This window comes from Vicia villosa, unplaced genomic scaffold, assembly GCF_029867415.1.
Source record: "Vicia villosa cultivar HV-30 ecotype Madison, WI unplaced genomic scaffold, Vvil1.0 ctg.003222F_1_1, whole genome shotgun sequence".
NCBI classification, from domain to species: Eukaryota; Viridiplantae; Streptophyta; class Magnoliopsida; order Fabales; family Fabaceae; genus Vicia; species Vicia villosa.
In genome coordinates this window covers 42,478-52,283 of record NW_026706145.1, presented here as the reverse complement: position 1 = coordinate 52,283, position 9,806 = coordinate 42,478, and the positions used below count along the sequence as shown (strand labels likewise).

Here is a 9,806-nt window from a genome sequence, read left to right as displayed (position 1 = left end):
ACTTAAAAAATGTAACGGGAACATATATGAATAACCTTTTATATTATAATTTTGTAACTCAAATGTGTCTATCAAAACATGTTTTATTTTATTTATTTTTAAATTATTTTTAAAATAAATTTATAAAATAAATTTTGAAAATTAAAAAAATAAAACTCGTTAAAATAAATCTTTTCTTTTCACTTTTTCCATTCTTTACTTTTATTTTCTTCAACATTTTCCATTAAATTAAAAGAAAACAACATTAAAAAGAGATCATTATTTCAACAAAAAGAGAAGAGGACTCCTTTTTTATTAAAAAGAGTGTAGTTAAATTAGTAATCCCATAAGTAGGGGTAACTAATTTCTACAAAATAAAATATAAAAACTTGTTTCTTAAGAATATTAAATAATGGTCAAATTATTCTCTAAATAAACCTATAGGAATCAACTAGTTTGACCGATATTTAACATTTTTGAGAATCAAAATGATTTGTTTTTATTTTCTAATGATCATTTGAGGAAAGACATGGAACCTTTGGAGTACAAAATGAGCTCGACCCTTGTACATTTTTGCACGATGCCGCTGGTATATTTTTGCCAATACCAACTATATTGATGTCTTTTAATATGATGTTGGTACAACCAATATTGTCACAACCTAAATTAATTGCAGCTGGACTAATTGTGGTTCCCCGAATGTTGCGATAAGTTACATCACTCACTTTCACAGCTTTCCTTCCACCTTTTAAAGTTTTGTATGCATTATATTGCTGGTCAATAATAACTGGATTCTGAACTCTATCAAGTATTATATCTTCATAAGTTATCTTTCTCGCATAACCACATCCTCCCTAATTCAAACAATACAAATAAAAATATTATTATCAAATATTTATGATTGAATCACCATACTCATAAATAAATTCTATTATTACCACCCATGTCTTGATTCTTGCACCATTGGTTGTTCCACTAAAAGTGACATTTCTCACATGTATCTCTTCTACAGTATCATAATTCCCATTTTTTCCAAGACTTCCAACACTATAATCACCAACATACGGAGAAAAGATTAAAATTTAATTCTTTTCATGAAATAATAAAACAATGTGAAAACTAAAATTATAAAATTAAAACCTGATGCCATGACCAGGTCCACAAAAAATTCCAGTTATGTTGATGAATTTTGAACCACTATTAATAGCGATGCAATCATCACCTATAGTAAATCATAAATATAAAAATTACTTACATATGGAAGTCAAAAACATCTCATTAATTATTTTATTTTATAATTTATAATAAACATAAATATTTAGTGAAATGAATAAATTAAAATAGAACCTGTTGAAATTGTTGATTGTTCGACAAAAATGTTGCTTGATGATGCTATATCAATTCCATCGGTGTTGTGACTATTCTCTGGTGCAGTTATTTGAAGACCAGATAGTAAAGCACCATTGCATGAACCTATACCTATATGATTTCTTGGACTATTGATGTGTCTTAACGGACCAAGTTTTAGTTTAGAACAACCAATAAATCTAACAGCCTGCACATATACATAATATAAAATGAATAATTATACATTTTAATGGTAAGACTCGGTGTATGTGTGCGTGTATGTGAACATTTACTATTATTGTTTACATGGAATTAAATTACCGTTGGTCTCTCATATTGACTTTTATTCCACCAAGAAGCACCTTGGCCGTCAATCATCCCTCTTCCACTGACATCAAGGCCATTTATATGAATAAACTGAATCCATGATTCACGATAATTATTGTTAACCCATTTCCAATTCTCCCATTTTTGTGGTGCAATAATAGTTCCCATAATCTAAGAGATAAAATATTATAATGTTATTAGTAAATGTTTATAAAAAAGTCAATATAAATGAAAAATATATAATTAATAGGATAAATAGGTCAGGAATAAAAATGTATATGATTGACAAAATAGCTAAAGTAAAGTTGTTCATATATTTACTAAGATGATTGATCATTCAAATATTCAATATTGTAAATTTTAGTTTTTTTATGATAAATTTATTGAATACAAGTTAATAATATTTTAACTATGGAACTTATGATTACTATAATTAGATAATGTGAATTGATTTAGTTAATTTTGTATGTTTATATATAAGAGTGTGCTAAATGCAAAATGAGTTACTGCACATAATTTAAATTTATCACAGTTAAACAGCGACTAACTACCTCCAAAAAATTTAAGATAACATGGTTAGCACATATATAAAAATTTGGACATTTTCACTAGTGATTCATAAATATATATAAACCTAAATTATTTATTTATAACCTACCATAACCCTAATATATGCAGATTTACAAGGACCTTCAAAAGACGAAGGTTGCAACATAAATCTTCTTCCTTGAGGTATAAGCATTGTTGGAAACCCTCTGGTTGCACTGCATGTATCTTTCCATGCTTTGAGAAAGGCCTTTTATATAAAAATTTGAAATTTAAATTAGATTTGAAAAATTATCCATAAAAATAATATATAATTGCATTAAAACAAAGTTAAATTATAATAAAATAATTATACATTTGAATCATCCGAAACACCATCACCCTTAGCACCATACTTAACAACATCAAAGTATGCATTGTCACCTGCTGCTATAGGTGAAACAATTAGTAAAAAGACAAGAAAAACAAACATGCTTTTCATCTTTGAAATGATGAAAAAGTAAATATTTTTGAAAATTGTATTAGGGAGAAGAAGCTATTTATATTGTGTAGAGCATAAATGATGAAGGAAAATTGTATGATTTGGAATAATGGTACTTGCCTTAGTTATAATTTTGGTTTCTTATCTTTAGATCCTCACATAAATAGTCTTTCATTTCTGAAATCATTCCATTTTGGTCTTATTTTTTAAATTTTGAAAATGTTGACTTCACATACTTTAAATAACATATGTAAGACAAGAAAAAATTATGATGTAAAATTATTTATATAAATTTTAAAAAATTAATTTTTTTAAATAGAGTTTAAAGGATTTTTTTTTTTTTTTTACAATTTTTCAAATTTTAATCATTTCATATGTCAATTGTTTAAACTCAACAACTTTTAAATCGAACACAATTCATATGAGATTAAAATTTTAATTTAATTTTTAAAATTTTATCTTTATTTAATTTAGTAATATAGTAATAAAATGCAAGATGGTTTCTGTCATACCATAAATTTTAGTCTGATATTTTTATCCTATTCATTTGCATCATTGGCATAAAAGTTAAGAGTTGACTTTCTATGATTTTTATGCATTGTCCCTTTATTTGTAAGTTATTATTTTTTTCTTTTAAATAAATTAAAATTCTTTTGCTAACCGTATCATTTGTATATTGCATTTTATTAATAGTTTTTAATTTAAATTTGCATTTTGTTTGGGATTTACATTTTTAATGTGACTTTGCATTTTTTTTTTTTTTGAATTTTACATTTGCATGAGACAATTTAGAATAAAACAAATTACTTGAATCAATTTGTAATTGAATTTTCCTTTAAATGTAAGACAAAATTTGATTAAGACAAATTGACATCCTTTTGTTTACATGATCACATTTTCTAATGTAGTATATCCATGTAATTTTCTATACACAAAAAACAAATAAAAATAGTTTCGTAATCCCTCAACAGCTTGATTCAAGCAACATCACCATCTTGAACTCTCTCTGAACGTGCGAGAAATACAATAAAGGGAAGTTTGAATTGGGTTGCATCAAATTTAATTTTTTTAAACTCAAAATTCAAGGTTAACAAGTGAATAAAAATAAATGACACAGTTATTTTTTTCTAGTTCACTGTTAACGAAATTACTCCAGTCTACCCGCCAAGGTGATTTCGCCTTCTCAATAAAGACTTAATCCACTATAACCAAACTAATTACATACAACCACACTGACCGCAACCAATGTCTTCTTGAGACTTTTGATTGACACTCAGTCTCTCAAGAAAACAACCACAATAAGCTAATGATCAACTTTGCTGGCAATCCCAGCAAGTTCAGCTGATCCTTATCGTGAAACCACTATGACAGCAATCACCGTCTTCTTGAGGCTTCTCGCTAACACCTAGTCCCTCAAGGAATTTAATCAACCAAGTTAGTTACAAGTGTGTATTACAAAGATGCTTCTATAAGCATATTACACAATATTTAAGTACATCAATACAAAAGTGTTGATAAGCAAGATACAAACAAAAGCTCCTTGCTAAAAATACAAAACTATACAAAGATTTCTCTAACAGAGTTTTTGCAACGCTTTTGTGTAGTTTTGTAGAACTGATTCGTTGAGGTCACATTTTACGTTAGTACTTTTATGCTCACCATCACACGCAAGTCATCCTTGATCTTCTAAGTCTTTAGAGGCTTATGATTGTATGTTGATTGAAGCATGTTGTAGATGATCATAACTTGTGTCTTCAGAACCTAAGTCTTTGAGTCTTTAGAACCTGTTCAGCAAAACCTCGTCTTCAACGTCTTTAGAACATGGAACACAAAAGTAAAGCTTTAGAAGGTAATTACCCTTTTTTTTTAAAGTAAAGCTTTACAATCTCCCCCTTTTTGATGATGAAAAAACCATGTATTTTGATAGAACAATTTATATTGGGTAGTTACCATAAAACTCAAATTCAGAAAAGCTAACCAAATCCCCCAAAAATTTATAATACTTTAAAACTCATTTATGCTTGTTCAGAGTCTCCCCCTGAGTCCAAGACTCACAAAATAAATTTTGAAGTACAGAATAAACTATAGAGAAGGAATACTTATCAATTGACGTCTCATCAAAGTCTAACTAGAGCTTCCTGATCTTCATCTCAGAACCTGGCGTACTATCAGAACACCATGAGTATCAGAACCTTGTTTAGTTATTGTCTTAATGCCAAGCATCAAACATCAGAACTATAACGTTGATTTTTCAGAAGCTTGATCATACACTAGTAGGTGCCAAGCAACATATCATCAGAAGTTTCAGCACCTAAACCAATTCCTGACAGACCATGTCTTCTAACCATGTCTTAGAACACGTCTTCTGACCATATGTTAGACCACTTCTTAGAATATGTCTTCTGACCATGTCTTAGAACACGTCTTTAGACCATGTCTTTTAGAACATGTCTTATGACCATGTCTTCATAAGGTTCACAACCTTTGAATAAATACCAGAAAGAGAGCAGACTTGTTACACTTCCAGAAAGTTTTCAACTTCTGAAGTATTAGAGTCTGGTTCTTCAAAATTTTAGTTACATCAACTTTCAGATAGTCCACGACTTCTGAAGAGCTTTGTAAAGCAAACAAACGTTTCCAAAGCACACGTTTAACATTCTTTCAGATAGTTCAAGAGTTCTGAATAAAATGCTTAGTCATAAATTACCCTTGACTTGCTTCCAGACAGTCATCAATATCAAGTAAACCCTAAGATAACATCCTCATACATCGAACAAGCGAAATGGTTCCCATCGAGTACGATAGATGTGAGGGGTGTTAATACATTTCCCTTGCATAAACGACTCCCGAACCGTGATCTTGGTTGCAAGACCATCTTATCCTTACTTTTGGGGTTTTCTCGATGTTCACCTTCCCTTTGGAATAAGTAAAGTTCGATGGCGACTCTGTGTTTTTCGCGTAGCGACAAGCCTAAAGTGGATTAACCAAGCTCAAAAATAAACATACAAAGATATGGATAATCAAATCAAATAAAATGTATGCATCATTGTAAGAATTCGTAAGAGTAAGCATGGTGTGTGATGCCACAAGGGCTCATTGTAAAAAAGCCCAAGAGTAAAGTATGTGTGGTTGGTTGCGACACAAAAGTGTCGACTTATGGTGGAAAATTGGCTTGCATTCGAGAATAAATTCATTGAAAACGGTTGAAAAATGAATGTCAGAGGAATAAGAAACAAGTATAAGATAAAACATACAATCTTACAAGCACAAAGAGGAACGTCAAACACTCACTCATATATGGTTCTAACAACATTATTTCTAAGAGAAAAAAGAAAATCTTTTTGGTATTTTGATTTTTAGTGAAAAAGAAATATAATAAAGAAACTAAATTCTAACTCTTTTTTTTTTTTTGTATTTTTGAAAAATGTATTGAAATAATGGAATGGTTTAGCCAAGAAAGATAAATCTTTTTATTTGATTTTATGAAGAGAATTCTAATAAACACTAAATAAACTTTTTTAGTATTTTTATAAAAAGATTTTTTTTTTAAGAGAGTGAATCAAACATCCTAAAACTAAATTAAAAATGTTTAACAAAATATTTTTGTTTTATGGTGTTTATAAAAGAGAATAATTATTTACTAATCTAAAAGTTTTTGTTGTTTTTTTAAAAGATAAGTAAAAGAAAAAAAAAAATGGGCCATGGGGTAGTGAGAATTAAGAGTATAGGCCCAGGAGTGTAAAAACCTGAGACCAAAGATCAATTTGGGCTTGGATCGAGTCGGGTCAGACTTAGGATCTCCTGCCTTGACATAGTGGGACTGGTTAGAAAACCCTAGTTTCCTAACATGAGCGGCCCCTTTTGTAACTTACATAGAGGAAGAAAATCATGCTCATCTCTCCATTTTTCTATACTTTGATTTCAGTTTAAAACAAGAACAAGAAAACTCCATCTAGACTCTTGTTGTTCCATCTCAAACCTCGCTCCCAAATTTGAAACACCCAACCAAACAATCAAACAAAAACAATTACCCTTCGCCCCATAAACCATAATCCCCAATTTATTATTTTATCAAGAGGTTAAAATTACCTGAAGGAATATGAAATCAAAAGCAAAATAAAATCAAGATAAAGCAGAAATGTGCTTGAATCTCAGGTATGTTTAACTTCAATTGCTCTTCTTTTCTATTCTTCGTCCTAATGCGCAGTTGGTTTCCCTGATACTTCCGTAGGTTGCCGTTCTGAGTTGTTGTTTGCGTATGAATTGTTAGAAGCTAGGCTTAGTATCTAGAGGGGGGGTGTGTAGATCCCTTTTAAAAATTATTCGCTTTTAAAATTTGTTTTCAAAGATGGCTTGCTCTGGGATCGACTTGCATCTATTCTGAAACGCTATTGGTAGAATCGGATATGCGGATAAATCTTTAATAAATGTGAGAATTACTAAAGATGAGAAGTAGCTTTAATCAATTGGTTTTAAAATATATTTTTTGAACAATTAAACACTCAAGCACCTACTTCCAATGAAATATATTTGACAAATTGACTTTGTTAATTTATCGAACACTTGTTGTGCAATTTTTTGTTATGCACAAACAATTTTACAAACAGTTGGCGTGCAATTTTTAACAAGTCAATGTGATCTAAGAGTGGTTGATTGTGAAATGTAATTGCAATTCTCTATACAAAAAATTTTTGTATCACAATTTAACACTTAGAATTGTTATCTAGTTAAAAATTGTATACCAAAATCAATAGCAAGTAATAGCGAAATAAGGAGAGAGGAATACACCGAATTTGTTTAGGTTGTTCCCCCATTGGCCTCGCTAAGGGTACGTTTGTCCCCAATTCAAAAATTGAATTGAGATAGATTTTATAACTGTTGACAATGTTCAATACACGAGAATTCTTTGTAAATCAACACCAAAATCCCAATTGTGTAGCCTGAATCTAACTACTAGTAATAAACACTTAATTCCCATAAATCAAGCGTGACTCTATCCAATAGTAAACCAACAATTTATAATTGTTGAGCTTGAAGATTACACTTCTCTTTCCTTGATTCTATGCCGAATCAATAACATCAAAATCTTTGAACAAACCTCCGGTTACTGCTACTCTTTTGATAGAACTAATCGTTCTTCAAGCCTTTCACTCATCTAATTTCGATCGCAAGATATTTGACACCAATTATTTCAATATGATCCTCCGTTTACCTCTACTCACTTGACAAGACCCATCGCTCTTCAACACCTTCACTCGACTGAATCCTTGATGAAAATAATTGTGCAATACCCCCCCAAATCCTTACTGGCCTTGGAGGACAAAACTCTAACAATTTTATTGGAGAAAAACCCACCAATACTTAACCCAAACCAATATTACAAATCGTTCCCGCTTGGATGGTATCACTCTTGAACAAGACTCAACAACAAAAAATAATATGTGTAATTGTTGAAGATTCTATGAAAAGAGTGAAGATGAAAAGCTATTGATATATCTATTTCAAACTTCTTTTTGACCTTGTGTGTATTGATAGCATATGTGTAGGTCGACCTAGAGATGAGAAAAGAAGCACAAGATGATAGAGTTTGGAGGTGTCCGAAGTGATAGGTCGACCTAGACAGTCATGGGTTGACCTCTGAGTCTTTAAATGCACGAAGATAAAGAGAAATTATATGCAAGCGTCGACCTCCAATAATGGACGCGTCGACCTTTGGATCACGCATCGAACCGAAGGTTGATGCATAGGTCAGTGCATCTGTGGCATAGTGTTTTAAGAATTTTTCCACTCAGTATGCATCGACCTAACAGGTTATGCGTCAAGCTAATCAGTGTATGAGTTAATGCATGGGTTGGTTCAAGGTCACTCGAATGATTTCTGATTTAATTCTAAAAAACCTCCAGTATGAGTCGACGTATACAAGCCATGAGTCGACTCATGACTATGAAAATCCCAAAAAAAATCAGTTTTTCATGATGCATATGTTTCAACTGACCCCTGTATATTTTAGGACACTTAATGCACATATTTCCAAGATGAATGCAATGCTTGTTCAAAGATGATATCATCCAAACTTCACAAGAACCCTTCTTATCCTTTTTTTACATCATTAAAACTAACCAAAAGGATCTAGCAGTCACATGCTCCCCCTTTTTTATGACGGCAAAATTTTTTGAACAAATGAGTGCTTTGAAGATTCTTGAAGAACAATGCCCCCTATCAATATGCATTGTAAAAAAATTGAAATCTTCATTTGCTTATGCTCCCCTATCAATATGCATTGTATAAAAAAAACTTTTGAAATCTTCATTTGCTTCTCCCCCTTTTGACAACATCAAAAAGAGAAAAGGCTTCAAGTTAACATTAATGTAAGTCATAAATCCGCAAATTATTTCAATAGGTATAAGCAACATCAACATGCACTCACATATAATACATGTTAGTGCTAAAAGAATAAGAAATAAATAAACTAAGTCACAATTTCAACATTTAGAACAAAGTTGTCATAACATAAATCACATTGGTTCATTAGATATCTAAGAAGTGAAATAACATAAACGTAAACAAGTAGAAGGGAATGCAATATGAAATGCACGATGCAAAAAAAAGGAAAACCTCTCAACACATCAAACTAATGTCTTCCTCCTCTATGGTGACCTCCTCCTCTGAATCCCCGATGATCCTCATCTATCTGTTTGGTTAATTCAAGAACAACCCTATTAAGAGTGTGAAAGCTTTGACAAAGAGCATTATGGCGATTAGTTTAAGTCTCCTCAATTCGATTGTGCCTTGTAGTGACGCTAGTGGCAAAGGCGTCAAAATCATTCCCATGTTCCTGAATTTGAGTTTGAATCTGTTGGATTTATAGTTGTTAAGCATCACACCTCTGTTGCTGAACAAGTTGCATGTTCTTAAGCATATCAATGACTACAAATTGATCACTAGAATTTTATTGAGATGAAGAAGGTACATATGAAGAGTTACCTTGGTCATACCTGTCCGTTTGAGTCAATTAACCCCATTCTGGTTCATTTTCATTTTGTTTAGCATATATATCTCCTTAAGCACAGGAAGCTTGAATCCAAGGATTATTGTAGTCATCTTCATTCTCATGATCATTTCCATC

The 9,806-nt window shown here is 31.1% G+C and overlaps 1 protein-coding gene across 1 annotated transcript; it reads right to left on the bottom strand.

Annotated features, from left to right (window-relative positions):
- Positions 1 to 445: 445 nt before the first annotated feature.
- Positions 446 to 2,785, bottom strand: LOC131640600 (probable polygalacturonase At3g15720). Its single transcript, XM_058910984.1, has 7 exons — positions 2,555 to 2,785; positions 2,312 to 2,449; positions 1,648 to 1,824; positions 1,327 to 1,534; positions 1,120 to 1,201; positions 918 to 1,026; positions 446 to 833 (listed from the first exon to the last, which is right to left on the bottom strand). The coding sequence occupies exons 1-7, from the start codon at positions 2,678 to 2,680 to the stop codon at positions 486 to 488; spliced, it is 1,188 nt and encodes a 395-aa protein (XP_058766967.1). The 5' UTR covers positions 2,681 to 2,785; the 3' UTR covers positions 446 to 485.
- Between the last annotated feature and the right edge of the window lie 7,021 nt (positions 2,786 to 9,806).

What these genes read in the sequence shown, in the direction of transcription:
- LOC131640600 (XM_058910984.1), bottom strand. Translation starts at nt 2,680, where the DNA reads ATGAAAAGCATGTTTGTTTTTCTTGTCTTTTTACTAATTGTTTCACCT. An exon ending in GTGTTTCGGATGATTCAAAT is followed by an intron (nt 2,450 to 2,554) that starts GTATAATTATTT and finishes TTTATATAAAAG; the next exon opens with GCCTTTCTCAAAGCATGGAA. An exon ending in GGACCTGGTCATGGCATCAG is followed by an intron (nt 1,027 to 1,119) that starts GTTTTAATTTTA and finishes TGGTGATTATAG; the next exon opens with TGTTGGAAGTCTTGGAAAAA.